Source organism: Hippoglossus hippoglossus, chromosome 21 (genome assembly GCF_009819705.1).
Source record: "Hippoglossus hippoglossus isolate fHipHip1 chromosome 21, fHipHip1.pri, whole genome shotgun sequence".
Classification (NCBI taxonomy): domain Eukaryota; kingdom Metazoa; phylum Chordata; class Actinopteri; order Pleuronectiformes; family Pleuronectidae; genus Hippoglossus; species Hippoglossus hippoglossus.
In genome coordinates this window covers 18,054,929-18,076,080 of record NC_047171.1, presented here as the reverse complement: position 1 = coordinate 18,076,080, position 21,152 = coordinate 18,054,929, and the positions used below count along the sequence as shown (strand labels likewise).

General features: G+C 41.0%; 3 protein-coding genes across 5 annotated transcripts; 1 reads left to right on the top strand and 2 right to left on the bottom strand.

The window, feature by feature from the left end:
• The first annotated feature begins 3,985 nt into the window (after nucleotides 1–3,985).
• Nucleotides 3,986–9,135, top strand: fhl2a (four and a half LIM domains 2a). Its single transcript, XM_034574484.1, has 6 exons — nucleotides 3,986–4,133; nucleotides 6,375–6,552; nucleotides 6,658–6,832; nucleotides 7,515–7,684; nucleotides 7,791–7,977; nucleotides 8,060–9,135. The coding sequence occupies exons 2-6, from the start codon at nucleotides 6,397–6,399 to the stop codon at nucleotides 8,209–8,211; spliced, it is 840 nt and encodes a 279-aa protein (XP_034430375.1). The 5' UTR covers nucleotides 3,986–4,133; nucleotides 6,375–6,396; the 3' UTR covers nucleotides 8,212–9,135.
• A 758-nt stretch (nucleotides 9,136–9,893) lies between these two features.
• On the bottom strand, nucleotides 9,894–12,185 carry c21h2orf49 (chromosome 21 C2orf49 homolog). Its single transcript, XM_034574485.1, has 4 exons — nucleotides 12,060–12,185; nucleotides 11,753–11,901; nucleotides 10,997–11,243; nucleotides 9,894–10,495 (listed from the first exon to the last, which is right to left on the bottom strand). The coding sequence occupies exons 1-4, from the start codon at nucleotides 12,168–12,170 to the stop codon at nucleotides 10,439–10,441; spliced, it is 564 nt and encodes a 187-aa protein (XP_034430376.1). The 5' UTR covers nucleotides 12,171–12,185; the 3' UTR covers nucleotides 9,894–10,438.
• Nucleotides 12,186–14,822: 2,637 nt separating this feature from the next.
• Nucleotides 14,823–19,281, bottom strand: gpr45 (G protein-coupled receptor 45). 3 transcript variants are annotated; one of them, XM_034574653.1, is made up of 3 exons: nucleotides 19,111–19,281; nucleotides 17,705–17,827; nucleotides 14,823–16,600 (listed from the first exon to the last, which is right to left on the bottom strand). In XM_034574653.1, the coding sequence occupies exon 3, from the start codon at nucleotides 16,491–16,493 to the stop codon at nucleotides 15,351–15,353; it is 1,143 nt and encodes a 380-aa protein (XP_034430544.1). In that variant the 5' UTR covers nucleotides 16,494–16,600; nucleotides 17,705–17,827; nucleotides 19,111–19,281; the 3' UTR covers nucleotides 14,823–15,350. The 3 variants fall into 3 exon arrangements, with proteins under 3 accessions (XP_034430544.1, XP_034430546.1, XP_034430545.1); XM_034574655.1 differs by lacking the exon at nucleotides 17,705–17,827 and having other exon boundaries at nucleotides 19,088–19,281; XM_034574654.1 differs by lacking the exon at nucleotides 17,705–17,827.
• Between the last annotated feature and the right edge of the window lie 1,871 nt (nucleotides 19,282–21,152).

Genomic DNA, 21,152 nt, shown 5'->3' with positions numbered 1-21,152 from the left:
GAAATTGTAACCACAAAACTATGTAGAAACTATGTTAAGATAAATATTAGACACTGATGAAAAACACACCAATTAAAATTTGGGAATAAAATATGATTAAATAAAATAATAATTAAACCAATCAAATAATAAGGTACTTAAAACCAATAAAAGGAATTAAAATAAAGTGTTTAAAAAAAAAACTGTTCACCAGACGACTGAAAGCTGCAGCTGAAAATTACTGTTTTCAGATTGGTTTGATAGTTGACAAGAGTTGTAGCATGTCTAATGTGATTATAACAGTGAGTCCGACTCTGTCCGAGGACACAAATCTACCCTTAAACATCAATAATCAATTATTGTATTGTAATGTATTTTTATTAAAAAATGAAAAAAATAAATTTATTGGGATTTATGGGGGACTTTTTCCTGGCTGGGAGCAGAAACCTCCTGAAGAGTCTCCTATCTCCATACAGTCTGGTTCAAGCGTCCGGTGAGGAGCTTCATCTGTTCTGCAGTTGCAAAGCTAAACTAACTGGCTTTATTGAACGTTTGTGTGAAGGGATGTAATAATGATCCTCTCCTCTTAATCCCAGCAGGACAGCAAATACTCTCCACAAATTTCCCTTTCAGAAGGTAATCTAGTCAAGTGGGTAGCAAACATCTGATGAAAGCGCGACTGAAGTCTCAAAGTCTCTCCTGTCGTCCACTTGTTAAGCTGCAGTTCATCTTACACCCACTGTGGGAGTCCAAAACGATTCTGTCCCTCTTCATCGGTTAATTGCCCATTGGAGATCTTCATGATGACACTGCACATTCCTTAAAATCAGTGGCTGGGATCTATTTCAATCCGTTTGACCGGCAGTGCAGTGAAGTTCTTCCAGAGGATCAGATGGATCCTGGATGACTCAGAGAAATTCAAGTTCAAGTGGTTGCTGTGGTTCTAATGATTAACGGTTTACTGGTGATGATGGGGTCTGCCTGGCTTGACCTTTACACACGGCTGTATTTGCAACAGAAGTAAGCGCCAGGCTTTAGCATCACGATAGTCGTGCAGTGCCCAGACAGCTGCAGCTTTATCCGCTGGCTTTAGCAGCTGAGTCGGAGGCCTGGATCCAGAGGGTGGGGTGGGGGGAGGTAGGACTGAGTGCCAGCTGAAGGCGGAAAGAAACCAGAGGCTGGGGGGGCCGAGACTGAGGGAATGTCTTGTGCAGTCTTTCAGTTGGTCATAAAACAGATTTGTCCCTTGAGGTATAAATTAGAGCAGATGTCTGAAATTAAGGGAACTGAGCTGAATAGTTTATTTCCCACACTCAGGGCTGGGTAGTTATAGATTACATGTTATTATGATTATAATCAGATTACAAAAATAAAATCAGAGCTTAATACATTTGAAAATACTAATTTAGTCACATATTTAAAATACGTTCATTTTAAAATGATTTAAAAAAAAATCCCCAATGCTCTTAACCAATTCTGACATAAGGATTTTAAGAATAATGAGCTCGGCTCTCTGAATGACGTCACATCCGAATAACCCGAGTTAAATGTGCCTCAGTAGTACAAGAACAATGTTTACATTAGGCAGCTAGCCATTGTTAGCAAAAAACTGTTCATACTAGCGCATTACGCTGCACTTCACGCACACTAACACTGTAGAAAAACGTCAGACAGTTATTGTACAGTACTACGTGTACGACACATTTAATGACAGATTAAACAGCAAAAACTACAACTTTCACTACTGTTGATAAACGGAGGGGCCATCTTGGATTTCGAAGTCGGGGGTTGTGAGGTTCCTCCGACCTTCCGAGTCAAAATTCTGACTTGAGGGGGCGTTCCGGTTGACACTTCGGACTCTGGGGGTCGGAAATTCCAAGGTTTAATGGAACGTGGCATAAATGCTCCACTTTGTTTGCGAGGTTACAACAGCAACAGTCGAATTAACCTTCTGTTCCAGGCATCATTTCCATCACTTCAACTTCAAAAATGGACAACACATGGGCGTCTAAGTGCAATTCTATTTGTGCAAGATGAAGATAAATTTGCCGTGAACACCTCTCCTTCAGATTTCAAGAAAATACTTCCAATACAATACTGCAAAAGTGTCTCGGGTTCATCTTTTTTTCTTGTAGCTTGAATTTTGTTTCAATCGTTATCAGTAGAGTGCTTATCAGCTCATTTGAGTCTGCCACAGTAGTATGGTTGATACTTTAAACAATGGTTAAGCTCATTAGCTAACAAACAATTGCTCAAGTTGCTAAATGATGCATTGCATTGAAAAAATATTGAGATGTTGAAATTGAAATAAAAGAATATACGTGGACTAGTTTTTTGACCCACTCTTTTTGTGGCCAAATGAATCCAATCCAATGACCTGCTTTACTAATTACACATTTTCCATCTAATATTTAACAAACTAACTAACTAACTAACTCAGTAATTGACTATATTTCATTACATCTCACCCTACCCAAGCTTGTGTTAAATACTATCATATTAATGTAATTAATCGTAATGGCAATAAATGAGGAACGTGGTGAACGCATGTGATTTAAATATGGGCTCCAGTTTCATGTGGTAAAGGTCTTTTAGCAAAAGCACATTGGATGCATGAAGGGGAAGATGCCGCATGTCTGTTACAGGCAAACTAATCTAATCTATTTCCAGTCTCGTCCTCTGGAACTAGTACAACATCTTCTTCTGTCCTCCTACTGCAAACTGTCACCTGACATCAATTTGGCCCAAAGCTTCCTGTTTGTCCCAGCTGCCCATTTTAAATCTGTTTAGAGTGGTATTCATGAAAACATTGGTGAGCTATTATCTACAGTTAAACAGAAACAGAGTACAGAGTATTTCATGGAAATTAAGTATCTGTACTTGCAGTTTTATATTATGCCAAACTAAAAAGACTGATAGCCATGCCTCTGTATAGTTCTTATATACATGTATACACATACAAGGCCAATAAAGAGCCATAAATACATACTGTATAGCTACTGTTTACACACAGAGACTTACTGATTCAACACTTAACAAAGCACTAATGTCTTTATGGCCTGTTACAAATAGCACACTTCAGTCTTAATGGAACACTGCTGACGCATTTTCTCTTTGGAGAGAGTCCAGGGACCACTGTGTCAGGAATACCTGCCTCAGAGAGAGAGAGAGAGAGAGAGAGTGTGGGATGAGTAGAGAGAGAGAAGTGGGATGAGGAGAGAGAGAGATGAGAGGAGCTGTGGGGGTGATGGAGGGTGGTGTTCCAGCGTGAACAAGTGAGAGTGGGGTTGCAAAAAATAGTGCTTCAAATTTTCTTAGAAACCATGTGCGTGCCTGTCTCTACTAGACCCAGATACCATATCCAACACTTTGGACACTCGGGAGTCAATGTGTTTTCCCCTGTGAAGGGGAATACAGGGAGGTAGAGACAGATGAGACACATGAGTAGGGGACAAACGTCACAGGAGAGCAGATCTTTGCCATTTGACCCTTGGCATCCTTTCCAACTGTATCAAAGGCTATAGGAATATTGTGTATTATGTAACGAAGTGCGTGTGTGTGTGTGTGTGTGTGTGTGTGTGTGTGTGTGTGTGTGTGTGTGTGTGTGTGTGCACGTGTGCGTGTGCGTGTGTGTGTGTGTGTGTGTGTGTGTGTGTGTGTGTGTGTGTGTGTGTGTGCGTGTGTGCAGGATTTTGACGATGATTACAAATGATGAAAAGAAAGACATCAGATGAGAGGACTGGATGCCCACTTTCCAGGAGATATGGCAGTGAGGAGGATAAAAAAAGAAATGGAAACAAGAAGTACAATCTGAGAAAGTAGGTGTAGAAAAGGAATCACTGAGGAAGTATGTGAGCAAATGAACTACAACTGAGTGACCTTAAAAGGCCACACGGTCAGACTGGTGACTGAATGAGCGGGTGAAAGCCATGGGGCCTTGGGGTTATCTCTGTGAGGCACGGCTGTATTTATAGATCAGCTGAAAAAAGATATCCTGCTCTCTTTGTACCACTCCCACCCTGGTGCCTCCCCCGTTTTCAATTAGCCCCCGATGGGTGGAGTAATGCAATCAGGAGTAACTACAGTGCCGACGGAGTGCCCTCCCTCAGTCTGCCACAGACTCCGCACAGGGCACACACTCCTCAGACAGGAAGGTAAGACCCAACCTCTGTTCAGCTGCTCCGCTGTCCATCCATTCACCCATCCATCTTCTTCCCCATCCATCCTTTCCACTGGTCTTCATCCACCATGTCGTCCATTCCCTGCATGGGACACAGCTGCTCACTGTGCCCAGGCATCCTCCTGTTACCTGTCTCCCCACCCACCTGCTCATGTTCTCCCTCCTTCCACCTGCACAGTCTCCTCACTATTTTACCACCTCCTCTCACTTTCTCTTCTCCCGTCTGTCTCGGAGACGGCCACCCTTTTCATTTTAATCTATTTCTGTCCAGAAAAAAATTCACAACCCCCCTTGTCGACCCCCTGTTAGCAGAGAACATTCCAGCCTCCTTTCATCTCTCTTCATCACCCTCACACTTCCCTTTAGCAAAACTGTGTTTATGAAAGTGTCAGCTCATTATTAAGTCATGTATTACATAGTGGTAAATTGTATTCTGGCAAACTGGTTTGTTCTTTTTCCAAGTGCACAAAAAGGTACCTGTTAATCCAGCTGGTACAAAGGGAATGGATGTTGTATAGTTTAACTTTTTTTGATGAGGATTTCCTCCAGAATTGTTGGCATTGTGGAGTAAAATATTTCTTTTAAGTGGTTGATCTGTCGTAGAAAGTACTAACAATTTGAAGTTCTCGATATTGTTGGGTCACATTTTAAAGATAATCTTGTAGATTTTCAATATTTTATTGTTTAAGACACTAACATTTTTTAAATAGTAGAATTCGTTTCAAATTGTCACCAAAACTTTGCTAAAAATATTTTTTACTGAAAATGTAAAGGTATAAATGCACAAAGAGTTGGTTTTCCATGTGAGAACGGTATTTCCTTCGAGGGACAGGGTGCACAGGGGTCTACACTTACCATGTTATTCACATATGCTCTGTTATGAGAAACTCGTGGATGGAAAGCATCAAAGACCCCAGGAGCAGGGGAGACAGCTGCGTGGCATGTCCGCATAGCAAGGGGTTTTATTTGTGGCCATCCAGATTATCCTTTTTTATTTTTAGGAGTCAGATAAATCCTTATATAAGCGAGGTGAGTCATTGTGGGGGGCAACAGACAATGAGGGAATGTGGGAGGGGTTGACCACGCTCAGAGCAGAGAAGATGTGCACAGATTAAAACTTTTGAACTATGCTAACCTTTTGAATGCGAGCAACATTGCAAATCACTCACAGATCTCGTGTTGAACCAGTGAAAGGGGGCGACACAGTGATCCCACACGGGGGAAGAGCTTCTGACAGATTAAACACAATAAAACAACCAGAATTAAAACCAGAAATCATCGAAATAAAGAAAAGCTGTGATAAAAGAAGAAGAAGGCAGGAAGGAATTTACAAATGGGAATCATTTTCCTGGCTCCTTTGCTGAGGATTCAGTGGCCGTATCACATGAATAGTAGAGTAAGTGAGTTAGTGAGGAACAAAAAAAGCCTTGGGTGCTATAAAAAGTTTAGTGTATGGGAACAATTGACAACTGCACCTTTTCTTTCCTCATCTATATCACGACAAAGACGCACACAGGGAAATATGTAGCCGACACTATACTTGGTCAATGGAGAGTAAGAGTATTTAAACACAGGTGGGATAACCCAGGGGCTTAACAGCCAGACCACAAACAGCTGCAGATTGTGAGTAGTCATTATTACAAGTGCCATTCAAACCTATACTTATGCACAGACACACACACACTCGCTCTGCTCGCATGATGACAAGGGACACAGTGATCTGGTGCTGACAACTGGAGGTGAGGTGATGGATGGGTCAGCGTACAGTGGCATGGTGGGTGTTGGAATGCGTCGGGTTCACAAGTTGATCGCCTCTAAGCAGGACTGATAGCGGTTATTTATATCCTCCTCATCTGTCACCTTCTGCTTCTCACACGGGAACAAAATGAAGGGGGCCCGCTGAGAGATGGGACAGGGAGATGAAAGGGGGAAATGCATCGTGGAAAGTGATACTGTTTCCTGGAAAATAGTTATTGCAAGGAATTTAGAATCTCTATGAAGTTGTGTCAGTGTTACTACAGAGGTTTTTTTGAAGAAAAAAAGACTATGTAATTTAAGTAATAGGATGTGTAATCATCCAGATGAAAATGATCTGTATGTGAAATAGTCTCCCCTTGCTTCTTTCCTGCCATTTCCATAAAGTCACATATTTTGACAGAGTATTATCTCCTCACCATCTACTGTCTCTGTGTTCTTCCCTCGCTCTCTCTCTCAGGTTTTAGCGACCCTGCGTCAAAATGACTGAGCGCTACGACTGCCACTACTGCAAGGAGTCCCTGTTTGGGAAGAAGTACGTTCTGAGGGAGGAGAATCCCTACTGTGTGAAATGTTACGAGAGCCTGTACTCCAACACCTGTGAGGAGTGCAAGAAGCCCATCGGCTGCAACACCAGGGTGGGAGAATTCACCAGATATACTGTGACACTAATACACTCGCTCTCTCTCTCTCTGCATGTTTCTGTCTTGAAATCTAATCAGCATCATTTGGCGTTCTTCTAGGATCTGTCCTACAAGGACCGCCACTGGCACGAGGACTGTTTTAAGTGCTTCCAGTGCAAACGCTCGCTGGTGGACAAGCCCTTCTCCACCAAGGATGATCAGCTTCTCTGCACTGAGTGCTACTCCAATGAGTACTCCTCCAAGTGCCACGAGTGCAAGAAGACCATCATGCCAGGTGAGGAGGACACAGAGAGAGATACCAGCTCAAGTTTGCATATAGTAACACAAAATAATACAAATAATCACACATTGTGAAATACAGTGTCCGGGTAAACTGCAGTGGAAATACTGTTACCATACATAAATATATGGAATCTTTGAAGCACTATAAAATATGAAATGTTACAAGAACATCAAATCTTATGATAAATAATAATAATAATAATTTACCTATAATTCAAGCTCTTTTTTTTAAAGACAAGTTTACAAAGTGCTTCACAAACATAGAAACAGAAAAATTACAAAGACATAAGAAATCAAGGTAAAAGCCATATTATAAAAAATGAGTCTTTAAACGAGATTTAAATTATGAGGAATAAATAGTAAAACTAGAATAGCACACACAGCACATTCCTCCGCCAAGGCCTAACAGTCCCCTTATGAAACCACATTCAAATTCAATAGATCCTGATTCCCATTTGGATCTGCACCAAATTGCACACTCTCATAAATATTTCTTTCATCAACTCCTAATATTTCTTTAGATCTTCCCTAAAGATACATTTCCCTCACATAATCACACTGACAGCACAAAAACCTTGTAAGGTCTTCTGACTATTTCTAGACTCCGAACCACATATTTGTTTTCTTTATTTCTGACTGACTTCTGTTCTCATTCATGCCTTATTTTTCTGAAGGCTCCAGGAAAATGGAGCACAAGGGCAACAGCTGGCACGAGACCTGCTTCACCTGCCAGAGATGCCAGCAGCCCATCGGCACCAAGAGCTTCATCCCGAAGGACACCCACAACTTCTGTGTGCCCTGCTACGAGAAGCAGTTTGCAATGCAGTGTGTGCACTGCAAGAAGGTACGACGCCTGATCGCACACATCGTAATATTCAGTTCAGTTAATGATTTTTACAAAGCTCCACAGTCACTCGGAGAACCATGCTTACTTCTGTATCTCTTACCAGCCCATCACCACCGGCGGGGTGACCTACCATGACCAGCCCTGGCACAAGGACTGCTTCCTGTGCACCAGCTGCAAGCAGCAGCTGTCTGGCCAGAGGTTCACCTCCAGAGACGACTTCGCTTATTGTCTCAACTGCTTCTGCAACCTTTATGCCAAGAAATGTGCCTCCTGCACCACACCCATCAGCGGTAATAACTGATCTCCTTGATTCTTAAAACCCCCTCTCGTGTTCCTCTGACATCTTGACTCAGACTTGATTCCCTCTTTCAGGTCTTGGAGGCAGCAAGTACATTTCCTTCGAGGAGCGCCAGTGGCACAATGACTGCTTCAACTGCAAGAAGTGCTCTGTGTCCCTGGTGGGACGCGGCTTCCTCACCGAACGCGATGACATCCTATGCCCAGAGTGCGGCAAGGACATCTAATACAACCCGAGGGATGACGGGAACTGGAGACACCTGATTGGATGCGAATTTGACGCTGCAGGAATGAGAAACATGCAATGAATAGTATCTGAGCACAGAGCATAGCATCTTTACCACTTAGCATTACTGAATGTTAATTGTTCTATGACATGAGATAAAAACTACTAACAGTGGTATTTGAATTTAGGGAGTTTATTTGAGTTAAATGTTCCCTCTGCGAGAATAAGTCACTACTAACAAAGCAGCTGTTGGCATGAATGTAAAGACATCTGCTCATGCAACAGCAACATGTCTGCACACACTGTATGAAGCATTGTGAAATGTATCTATAATATGAATGCAGACTTTGAATTTCTTTCATAATAAATACTGCTTTGTGCATGGATTAGCTTGATGCTGTAATTAGTTTGAGGTTTTTTGAATGAGTTCTGCTATTACAAATAAAATATATTTCTTTGCTCTTATAAATGCTAATCGCTGCTGTGCATGAAATCATTTTTCATACAAAAACTTTACATCCCGAATGGGTCAAAATGTTTCTGTTGGTAAACTTTAAAACAGAACACATATTTAATATATACAATTTATGAATGAAAATATATATTACAGAATGCTGTGTCGAAGTCACTTAAAAGCAATTTAGATTTATTACCACAACAGTCATTCAGTATTTGAATATATTAAATAATGCATGTTAAAATACCAGCTTATAAAACATATAAGTCATCAAACTTCTGACTTATCTACAATAATTAAATCGACAAAAAATATTCATTGTATTGGACAATTTATTTGAAAACGTTGTTACAAACATGACACTTGATCTGACAGTTAAAATATTTTATGAATCTTGTTACCATGTGTTTTTGATCAACTCTGGCTACACGTATTATCCACAATTTCAAATAAATCTGCTTTATTCTCTGTTTAGTCCATATTCCTTTTTCTCCTGAATCCCTAAAAGGTGAAATTGACAAAACAAAGTTCGCTGCTTCGTCTGCGTCACAATAAGTAGTGGATTATGTGGAAGCGTTCCGATACCAGCATGGACAATGCTTGATACTGCAGAAAATCCTGGATTCAAAACAGCAGATGTGCTTTACTGCCACTAGCAAGTACTGTTTTTTTTTAAAGCAGAGAAGAAGTGATTTCCAGTAGTGTGGCATTAGCCAGAGCCACATACATTGTCAGCAATATCATGCTGGAAGTATTTAAAGGAAGTAACTGCTGTGTATTCGTACATGTATTTATTTTTGTTCCTTTTCAGTTGTTACTGTCAAACTAGATGATAAAATAAGTTTTATGGTATTCATTCTCTGTATATGTTTGTTTTTCAAAGAGTTAATCTTGAGTCAGGCCATAAAACAATGGTAGAAACCACAACTTCCAGACAAGGTTAGTAGCATACAGCTGTAAAATTACATTATAAATTCTTTTTTGTATTATTGCAGTGTTATCGGATCAGTACTGGTTATCAGTCCAGGTATCGGAATTAGGAAGGGAAAAATGGTACTGGAACATCTCTAGGATTAGGATTCCGAATACAACTTGGAAAGCAATTTTTCTCTGTGTAATTATTAACCACACTAATATAAAAAATATAATAATAACTCAAAGCACACACACACTTTCTAAAATGCCCTGCGTGTTCAATGTGAATGTAGTGTTTTATTTAATGCATACATCAACCAAATAAAACACGACAGAATTCTTTTTTTAAATACTTCAACAAAATATCTTCACAATGCCTCCTGGCTATCGCACACTTTGCCGCTCTGTGTCTCAGACGGTGAGAAGAGTTTAGCCTCCGTTTGACTCTTTTCAAAAACACCAATCCAATAAACTCACCTTTACATCAGTGCAAACCAATACTCAAGGCCCTATAACCAAAACCGACTCATCCAGAGAAACATAATGTGAGCATTTCATTTCCCCTGAATGGCATTCTGGAGTCGCAGATCGTTGAGGGTAAGGGCACTTGAGGTTGAGGAAAGCTACACTGCTCCATTGTGTCAGCTCTCAGAACTGAACGAGAGCAGGGAGGACACCTTGACACACAGGTAAAGGGTTTTCGCCTCCTTCCCTGATGCAATTAGTGAGAGGACTGTGATGGGGAGAGCAAAAAGGGAGTGTGCAACCTCAGCTGGGTGTTCAGTGACGGGAGGGGAGCAATTTTGTCCTCCAGAGCCTGAGCTCTCGTCAGGTCTGAGCGAAGAGGGGTCAGAGGTCAGGGCCACGTCACATGCTGGATCTTTTTCTTCACCTCTGGAGACTTGAGTGGAACCTGAAGTGATGGAAGATCAACAGGTGTTAGAGATAGTGGTTAGACAAATAACTGAGGCAGCAGATTATACAATAAGTTATTGATCCATTGAGGTTCTGATTTTAATGACTTATTAGTAATTATTTGATTTTTTAAAAATTTTTATATTGAACAAAGTCAAGAGATATAAGTTGCAAATTCACATTTTTTCTTTCTGGCAGTTCAAGCTTCTTGTTTAGTCTCTGTTGTCCACATTTTTTAAACTATAGCACATTATAAAGCGGTAAATCATTACAGTGGGCCACCATTTTGCTATTGTATGTCACTATATGTGTCTATATCATATGTCAGAGAATCCCCCGATATAGTCAAAATATGCTTTTATCATTTGCCTTATGTGATTTCCAACTCTAATAACAATACAATCAATATAAGCCACACAGAAGAATACAAACAAGAATTCAATAAGCACAGTACATTTCCATGTGGTTTCTAACTGAGGTGTTAAACAAAAGTTCCTACCGAGCTGTTTGCTTCTCGTTTGAGGTTTGCTGTGTCAGTGCTGCAATGAATGGACGAGGAAGAGGTGTTGCCTGATAGCTTGCGGATGGGGTTGGACAGGTTTGCAGCTGGAGGAGGTTTTAACCTGTCCGTGATCCCTGTTGACGCGGTGGTTCCCTCTGGTTTCTTCACTTTCAGGGCGCCGGAATGAGAGGAACTGCTGTCGAACACAATCAGAGGCCTTTTCCTCTTGTGGTCATTACTGGAGCTAGAAAATGACCAGATAATAATGACAATAATCAGATCCCATCCTGTCGAGCTGTTTTCAGACCTGACCTGCAGAGGAACTACGGAGAACTCGGTCTGGACTTTCTCCGCAGTTTGCCTTTCACAGATAGGATAGATGCAGCAATATCAGCTGTTAGCTCCAACAAGGAGGTTCTGTTTCATTGCCACTTGCTTGTTTGTGGCTTGTCTGTCACCAGGATTTCTCAAAAGCTACAGCACAGATTTCCATGAAATGTTGTGGTGGGTCATGACCCAACGAAGAACCTATTCAATTTGGGAGCAGATAGAAATAAACAGGCAGATCCAGGATTTCGACTTTTCTTTCTTTCTTTATGGTGTTTGTTTTGGCAGATGTATGTGAATCCATTTATCATCAAGTGTCAATAAGTATCTTTCTAAACCGTAAGTTGTGTCACATGGAAACTACCAGCCATTACTACTCGGTGATAATAATCCTTGTATGTGTGGTGGGACTGTCACCGGTCTGACCTGTTAGCGTCCGGTGGTCCCCGGCTCCTCTGCACCCTCCTGCCCCAGCGGCTGTCGGGCAGAGTCCTCTGCGGCAGCGGGATGACATGCCGGAGGTAGAGCTCCGTGAGCCGGTCCCGACTCCCACAGTCTCTGGTGCTGACACGTTTCTGATTCACACATTTAAAAACACCGTCACCTTACAACTCACATTCCCCGATACCACAGACCCAACAGCCTGTTAGCCAGCATGCTAACACGACAGTATTTCAGATTTATATCCAAATGAAATGGCACTTTCCAAGATTCTCTGCTAACATTCACTCACCTCGGTTAAAATGAGCTGCATGAAGTCTTGGGACAACAGCTCAGGGTGTAATAACAGATCCACATCCGAGCTGCCAACAGCCTTTCTGCCCTGTTCTGTGGAGGCCGCCATATTGGATGCTCATCTGTTCCCAGCATGCACCGCGTCAAGTAACAACAATACATCCGGAGAGAGACTCAAACTTCTACAACAAATCATGTTAATAATAATAATAATAATAATCATCATAATCATCATAATCATCATAATCATAATCATAATCATAATAATGATAATAATAATGATAATAATAATAATTTCTTCATCAGTCTTACTGACATGAATGTAACTCCTTACAGTTATCCTATGATCAAATAAAACAACTTTCCCTCAGTTTTTGTGTGTTAATGACCTGACACACAGAAACATTGAATTTTTATATTCGTACATGTCTCTGCAGTCTCTAAATCAGGCTCATATTGAATTTCATCAATACTACACAGACAAAGACAATATATGCTTGAATGTATCATAGTGTGCGACCTTATTTATTTAAACTGTTTACTCAGTAAGACATGCTCAGTAGAAATGCACACAAGACAGAATTTAGAACTGCAGGTTCACCAGATTCAAATAAATCTATTTGATTTGAGGGCATATTTACCAATTCTTGCTTGTTTGTGGCAGGTGGTGTGAAAAACAGACGTGTCCCGGTCTGGCTGAATAGCCAGACCAGGACACAGAGAGGTGGAGGTGGAATGGGTTATGGAGGAGGTGTGGACGGCCTCGTGTGATGAGAGTTGTGTGAGTGTAGTTGTGTGTCTGGGTGTAGACGTGTGATAGTCGGGAGGTGCCAGTTGTCTTACTTACATCTCTTGCATTATCTGAAAAAGTGCTTGGTGCTCAGAAAAGCACATGGTTGAGTTTGTTGAGGTATCTGAAGACCCCAACTTCTCAAAAACATCCATCACTACCACTTCTCCTCAAGGGTCACCGGAGGCCTGGACCCCAGCTGACATTGGGTGAGAGACGGGAAACACCCAGGTCGCTATCACAGAGCTAACACTGTGACTGTGTTGGCACAAAAAGCCTCCTCGCCTGACGTCTCTGTAATCAAGTGACTTGTTTGATCCAGCTCTAAGTAAAGTGATTGCGTTAGCACAGTAATGTGATAGAAGCAAACATGAGAATTAAATTAAGATAAGAGACCATGGGTTGCTTGTCATGCTGTTGATACATGTAAATGGACAATGCACAAATTCATTTCAATTCAAATCTTTGGCCTCTTTCATCTCTTGTGGAAATTGTTTTTTTTCTAGATAACTTCTCTTATAGGCAAAAATCATGGTGTCTGCAGAATATTTCCCTGAGCAGGAAGAGTATCGACAGCTCAAACTGAAATATGTTAGCCTCATAGAATATTTGATTAATACTATTCATTTCCTCTCTGCGGTCCACAAGTTGGAGAAATTACTGCACTGCCCTCTAATCTACTTTAATCAAATGATTAATGTTCATTAAACCAGTATCTTTGGTGGAAACAACTGAAAGTGTTTTTTCTTTGGTGTTTAAAACAACATTATGACCTTCAAATTAATAGTTTTCTTGAACCTAGTCTAAGACCTTGGAAAATGCAAAAATCTCTCATTTGTTAATCAATTCAAACAGAATGAATCACTCCAATGAAACAAATTGTAATCTGAAGTCAGTGACAAATGGAGCTAGCTTGATTTGCAATGACAGAACAGCGCCATCTTCCTGCTTTGTGCTGAACAGCACCTCTGTTTACCTGGATGCGAGGCTGCAGCTTTGGCTGCAGAGGTTGAATAGGTCACTTGCTAATCAATAGCCAACATCTCCTGTCATTCCACCATCTTACATTGTATGTGAGTGTGTTTATTATATATATGCAGATGTAATGCAGTGAATAGAGGTCTTTATTAACTCAGTATATTTCCTTTATGATCCTGTGTACCTTGTGTATGTGATCTGCATTCAAACAATCCATCTCCTGAGGCCATCAATTCGAAAACTATATTTATTGATGTGATTCCATCAAGTCAAATATCAGAGCTCAGTCATTCATCCCAAATAAGTTCTCAAATGACAAGTTTATGTTTCTGCGCCATTAAAAAAGCCTTCATACTTTTCTCTGAGAAATAAAACCATACATGTTTTTATTACATAATCAAAAACTGAAGCATTATCACCAATACTACTCATACAATGAATACTGAGTTTAGTCTGAAGCAAGAGAAGAACAACGATGAAACACTTGAGGGAGAAAATATGAAACAGGGAAATAAATGGAAAGTGGAGGATATGATTCTTTTTAATAGCAGTAAGCTTCAGAAGAATAACGATCATGATTTAAAGTCAACCAGTATATTGTACTGAAATTTCAATATTTATATTGAACACAAATTAATCCCACCACAAGGTCTTTTATATGCATTACCATTGAACATTAGAAGTTAATAATAATAAATTAATACCTTTCTGGCAGGAAAGTTTTGCAAAAAGTGCTTCAAGTAGATATTCACTTTAAACTGGTGACCTTTTACATGGGTGCTCTACCTTCAGGATATATTTCCTCTCATGTTGGACATTTGTTTTGGATTCTCTGCGCAGCTGGCAGGACAGACATTACTATAAAGTGGTCAAAACCAGATACAGCTGTCGACTGGATGGAAATTATTTATGACATATATATAGGATGGAATCACTTGTTGTATCAGACTGCAACAAAGCAAGGTTTTGAAAATACTGTAATTTTGGATTGGATTTGTTTTACTCATTACATTTTTTATCCATTTTCTCTTTGTAACACAATTTGAGTATGAAGGCCCACTCTTATATATTGTTTATGTTACATTTTATTATTAGATTTTTTGTGTATCTATTCTTTTTTTTAATTTGCCCTCATTGTCTTTTGCTACAAGTCTTACAGAAGGCTCAAGGAGATTTAACTTTCACTGTAAGTACCGTAGGATCACTTTCATTGTTTATATGGACCACGAGAAACCCAGTAAAAGAAATAATTTATCAAAAAGAAGTTGAAATTTATGTTTTTCTGACCACTCTGAGCATAAATTCAACAAAGTAGGTGTACCATGTATTTTCCATAAAGTGCATTGAAGTTGAGATGATAAGTCCATTTTTGAGGTGAGATTATTTGGTGAACAACCAGTAAATTCTTTTTAATGGACTTTAGTGGCCTCTCATTGTTTATTATGAGGAAAATTAGGAGTTAAAAACAGTTGATAGGAAAAGCTTCTGGTTTGAGCATCTATCAAACTGGTCCTCCTCGTCTCACACGGCTGACTGAGTCTCGCTGCACACATAAATGTTACTGGGCCTCACTCTCCTGCGGCTCCTGCCCGGCACTTTGGGACACAGTCTGCAGCTTTTGGGAATGAACTCCTGACAGGCCTCCCTGAACTTCCTGATCCTCCAGCAGTAGATGACGGGGTTAAAAACCGTCTTCAGGTAGCTGAGCCACAGAGCGCCGATGCTGATTGGGTAGAAGACCGGGCTGTAGTAAAACTTTCGGCTGAACACGGCCAGCAGGCTGACCACGGTGTGCGGCAGCCAGCACACTGAGAAGCCCACAAAGAGGATGAGGATGGTGGTGAAGGCTCGGGTCTTGAAGCTCATGTCCACTTTGACCTGAGGGGGGCGCTGCAGCCCACTGAGTCTCATCTTGCTGACTTGGTTGAGTGCTGGCAGACAGGAGTGCTCACCGGTGTGGTTGTGGATGCGCAGGGTGTTGTGGCGTACCGTGTTGAGGATGCACATGTAAGAGTACAGCATGACGGTGAATGGCACGAAGAATACTGCGACCGCCAACAGCACTGTGTACCCACGGTCTGCCACAGACTCGCTATATCCCAGAACACACTGTGGTGCCCAGGCACCCCCAATACCTGCTGCGCCCGTCCGCCACCCGACCACAGACGGCAGGGACACACACAGGCTCAACACCCATGAACCCGCGATCAGCAGTTTAGCTCTGTGTGGAGTCAGCTTGTCCTGCCGCTGTACAATGATGAGGAATCGGTCCACACTGATGATGAGGAGGATGGACACTCCCTCCAGGACAAACAGCCAGTACAGCATGATGGAGGCTCGGCAGAACCCGCTCCCAAAGCTCCAGTCGGCAGTGGCGACCGTCACTGCAGTGAAGGGCATGCAGAGCAGAGAGAGCATAATGTCGGAAAAGGCCAAAGTAGCGAGGAGGAGGTTGATGGCGGAGCGCATGGCGGGTTTCTGGTAAACAATCAGACACACGATGGCATTGCCGAGGAAACCGATGGTAATCATGAAGATCATTATGGCCGCCAGAGTCACACGCAGAGTGACTGATATCAGTGGGGTCGCGGCTTCCTCCGGCAAACCTTCCTCCGGCTCCATGAAGTCACAATTCTCCAGCAGGCTTTCATTACAGAAAGCCATAGCAGCTATTATCAGTAGTTATCAACCCAGAGGAAGGTTTTCATGGTTGATTGTATGTCATATACACATTAAGTTGTTTTTGAGCCGCTGGTCTTCCATGGGGATATCTGTGAAAAAGAACAGGAGAATATCCATCTTTAACAATATTTAGTGAAACAGCAAAAACACCTTACCTGTGGGGAAGTTTAGAGTCGTTATTAGTTGCGGATCTAGGACTTTTCTACATCGAGGGCCATAAAGGGGCCACAAGCCAATTATATGTCCAATATTCATGCACATCATGGAATATTAGGGCTGTCAGTTTTGTCAACATGTCAAGTTTGAATAAAGAGTGACGAGGTTGAACACTTGACGCTGCTCTGCTCGTCTGTAGTGCACCCTCACCTTTGATTGTTACTTTGCCATCTAGGGTGTAGAAGCAATTACACTTCCACTCGCTGCTCCTCACATACTCTGATTTCGTATCTGTCTGCTCAGGACGGCTTATCATAGCAAATCAGTGCAACATTACTGGCCTATTTTACTGATAGGTCAAGAGGGCAGTGATCGCCCTCTGCTGGATCAGGAGAAAAGGTGGAAGGAGGAAAACTACACCAGAAGTTCTAAAGCACTACTACACTGTATATTTTGAATGTGACAGCCCTATGGAATATCTTATGAAAATGTTCCTTGTTCAAGCAAATTACAAAAAAAAGTAACACATTTTCATATTTATTATTAGTATTGATAATGACTTTTTAGTAAGATTAGTTTTTTTAAGGCTACTGACAGAAAAGGGGCACTACAGGGGCTGATCAGATTTCCGCTCTAGGTCAAGTACACCCCTGGATCCCCTGGTCATTACGTAAAAATTCTATTTTACAATTAATGGATATCATCATGAATAACCATCGTCATTGATATACTGCGTGAATGTGTCTCATTAGATAATCAGTTCAGCTGCTCAGTGATCGATTTCTCAGTGACACTTATAAATATGAAACATTGAGAGGAGGAATGACATCCCCATGATGCTGAGGGAGTTTTATAAGACATACGTCCGGCCCACAGATGCACCACACTGAGATATATATATAATCACAAAGGACAAGGATGTGCTGCTCACCAACCAGCATGAGATTAATAATTAACAGCCGAGCTGTGATGTTTCACACATGAACAGAAACACACACATTTGCACAACACACGTACAGTGGAGTATGAGTACACACCCATGGTACGGCTGCCTGTCTTTTCTTGACTTCAGACTCTGATGCAACCTGGATTAAGCGGAGCGGCATCTTCAGGACACAAACACAGGACACGCCTGTTGCTATGGTTTCCACCTGCAGCTCCTACAATGCGGTGGGACAGTGCAAATGTTGACAATGTGTTGAGGTGGTTGTGGTGTTGAGGTATCAGATCGTAGTGTTGCCATCTGGGTGTAGCAGGCAGACATTTTGACTTTTTGCAGAAAGAAGATAAACAGCAGAGGCAAAGACATTTAAAATTGCTCAGTTCATTTCAATGGACCATGACAGTGTGAGACTGAGCCGACATGAAGTTCACCGATGGCCCTCAAAATGTAACGGAAAAACAAAAATCCAGACACCCAAGGTTTTCTTACTCTGAACAAGTCAAAATGTCTGCCATTAAATGTTTTTCTCTCCGGTGATCGTAGCTACATTCTTGCACAAAATCCAGGCCACTGGATAGCATTGCTGGTTGTTGCCAAGGTAACAAGGTCACCAGCACCATGGTAACAAGCAGCATATACGCTCTCATCCCCTGAAGAAGTGTCTATACCAGAATATTTCCCATATCATATGATTTTAACACGCACGACTCGACAAAGGAATCAAACTTATTCGGAACAGGACTTAAAAATATTTGTAATCAGATTAGAGCAAAGATGACTTGTCATACATAAGGGGATAAACATGGGGCAGTGCCTGTTTCTCCTTTCATGTCATTTTCATCTGGAATAAGCAATAAAACTAAGAGTAAATGTCAGAATAAATCAACAAAAATTAAATTAAGACAAATAAATTTGATATAAATCCCAAATCAATGGGTTCATGTAGTCTACTTAATAATCAAACCATTAGATAATACAATGTTTGGTTCTTAGATGATTATTTCAACAAAACCCAGTGGCTTCAGGCGGCTTAGCTGCTGCTCGGCTGAGGGACTGATCAGGTGATATGAAACTGTGACAATACTAAAATACAAATACAATATAAAAATATGATTCATTTAAACAGGTCTGTATCATTTTAGAGATTTAGAAATTTATAATTGTAGCCTCACAGCTCCTGGATGCAGGTCCCTGCTTTTTCACTGTGATCCATATGTATGATGCCATAACCTGTTTTCATGTATGGATAATCGATGGTTTAAATGTAGTGAGGAATTTTACACAGCTTCAGCACAAAGGATGAACACGGTCTGTTCTCACATCTGCATCACATGAGCCTGTTTCTCTCCCACACCTGTGTTTGCTCTGCGCTCTGCAGGAAAAACAGGAAACACAAAAAAACGCAAAAAGCCATATTTCTCTGTAAACACCGAGGAGGGGATTAGAGGAATAAATCAATGCACATCTGAGCATTAACCAGACACGAGGAGGCCTGCCTACCTGCACGGTTTCATCTCAGAGCGGGTTTTATGTTCTGCGTCTTTCGTCGAGACGGTCGGTGCGCTTCTCCCAGCCGAGCTTTTCCTAAAATATCCCACTTTAAACGTTTCACTGGCGGATCAATCGCCATCGGGCCGCCTGCGGAAGATGCTGACGCCACAGCAGCAGGTTGGTCACTGATTTAAAGGAGCAGTGTGACCCAGAAATACTTCATGTGGTGCCAAAACATTTGCCAAAATATCTTCTGCGTAAAAATGCATAACTGCAAATTTGGCTCCCCCCCCAAAACGGAAGCTATGTGACTCAATAATGACAACAAAACAAATATTAACAATGATAACTTATGCAATATCTTGAAGTGCAGATGCCCTAATTTCAAAGTTGACATTTATCCAAGTGAAAAGGATCATTAACAGACAAACTGCACATTACTATTACTTTGATTGAAGATGCACATTTAGAAGAGACTTACTGTATGTGTAGTTAATCGTAGGTTTGAGATGCTGATATATTTCACCAGCAACAGCTCAATTTACCATATTTACAGCATTTTGACCCAAAAAAATAACAACCTCATCTCACAGGCCCATTTTTGGAATTCATATATATATATATATATTATAAAAAGAAAATCGAAAACTTTTTTAATTGACATAGGGTTGGCAAATATGCATTAAATATTTTATCCAGCAGATGGCAGCATTATACCTCAGATCCACTTGGCCTCTATTTGGTGAGCCACCTTTCTATGTTTTGGTATTTATAGGTATATTATATATATATGTCTGAGTATTTCCTTTTTTTGTTATATTTTTATTTCTATTTTAATTTAGACTTTCTAAAGATTATATGGCTCCTTTTTTAAAGGATGAGATATTCAGGAATATTTATAATCAAGTATCACATGCTAAATCGGCACCATCAAAATAACATGCCAACCTATTTAATTTTTTTTACAGTTAATTCAATTGTAATGAATTTGTATTGAAAATCTGTTATCATCTGTATATTCTGAGTCTTGACACACTTACAACTCGTTCACACTTAGTATGCAGCCGGAGCTTCTTTTCGTGGGCATGCTTGTCTAAATTGGCATCATGCCCATGTGTTGAACATGCCCATCAAAACAGTTCCACTCCACCGGTCTGGCACATGCATGCTCGTCACGTTCAGTGGCACCCACACACAAAAAAGGCTCGCTGGTGAGAGAATTCATTTCCCTGTCCATTATTCCACAGATGTTTGCTTTAATTTCCTCCTAATGGAGAGACTTTTGGTACTCCATCTTTCACCGAAAAAAAGAGCAAACACTGGCAAAGTGAAACATGTTAACCACTAAATCATAATATTCAGATGAGAGGAGAGGAGAGAACCCACACATGTAAGAATAATAACTGAGCCATGTGCATACAACTGTCTTAATACACTCACATCCAAATAAAACATTAAATACACTTAAACGCACCTATTGGCTGTTTTCATTCATGCACAACGCTGCTTCTGACTTCAGGTAAGAGTCTCCTGAGTCACACTGAGGAAGCCATGATGTGTTAATCAGTGTTAGACGTTAGCCATTAACCAACATAGAAAAATAATTAACACCAGAAACTGGGAACTGATCATATGCAAACCAGAATGAAAAGAGTTGCAGATGAAAACTTTGCCGTTGTTAAATAATTTGTGGAACAGGTGCAGGTGTGAGTCTGCGTGTGCACGTCACTGCGTCTGAACTTTGAGACACAAACAGCAATCATTAAGGAAGGGATTATCAAGCAGTAATTGCTTTGTGTAAAGTACTTATGTAGAAGGCTTTAAGAGCAATTACGAACAAATATATTAGCAGTTGTTATGGGAGGAGGTATAATGGCATCTTTAGTGTGTAAGCTGCAAACAGCCACTGTTCCAGTGATGCAAGAAACAATTAGCACTAAATGTTAATCGTGCATACTTACTGTACACGCACGAGCAGAGGCTACAGTTGATGTCATGACAAGAACAGATGCATAATGGACATGTGAGGTGGCTCTAAGTCCACCACTTGC

Excerpts from the sequence above, each read along its gene's own strand:
- fhl2a (XM_034574484.1), top strand. The coding sequence starts at position 6,397 with ATGACTGAGCGCTACGACTGCCACTACTGCAAGGAGTCCCTGTTTGGG. Across the intron at positions 6,833-7,514 it reads CAAGAAGACCATCATGCCAG|GCTCCAGGAAAATGGAGCAC; the intron begins GTGAGGAGGACA and ends ATTTTTCTGAAG. Across the intron at positions 7,978-8,059 it reads CTGCACCACACCCATCAGCG|GTCTTGGAGGCAGCAAGTAC; the intron begins GTAATAACTGAT and ends TCCCTCTTTCAG.
- c21h2orf49 (XM_034574485.1), bottom strand. The coding sequence starts at position 12,170 with ATGGCGGCCTCCACAGAACAGGGCAGAAAGGCTGTTGGCAGCTCGGAT. Across the intron at positions 11,902-12,059 it reads TGCAGCTCATTTTAACCGAG|AAACGTGTCAGCACCAGAGA; the intron begins GTGAGTGAATGT and ends TGTGTGAATCAG. Across the intron at positions 11,244-11,752 it reads GGACCACCGGACGCTAACAG|CTCCAGTAATGACCACAAGA; the intron begins GTCAGACCGGTG and ends GTCATTTTCTAG.
- gpr45 (XM_034574655.1), bottom strand. The coding sequence starts at position 16,493 with ATGGCTTTCTGTAATGAAAGCCTGCTGGAGAATTGTGACTTCATGGAG.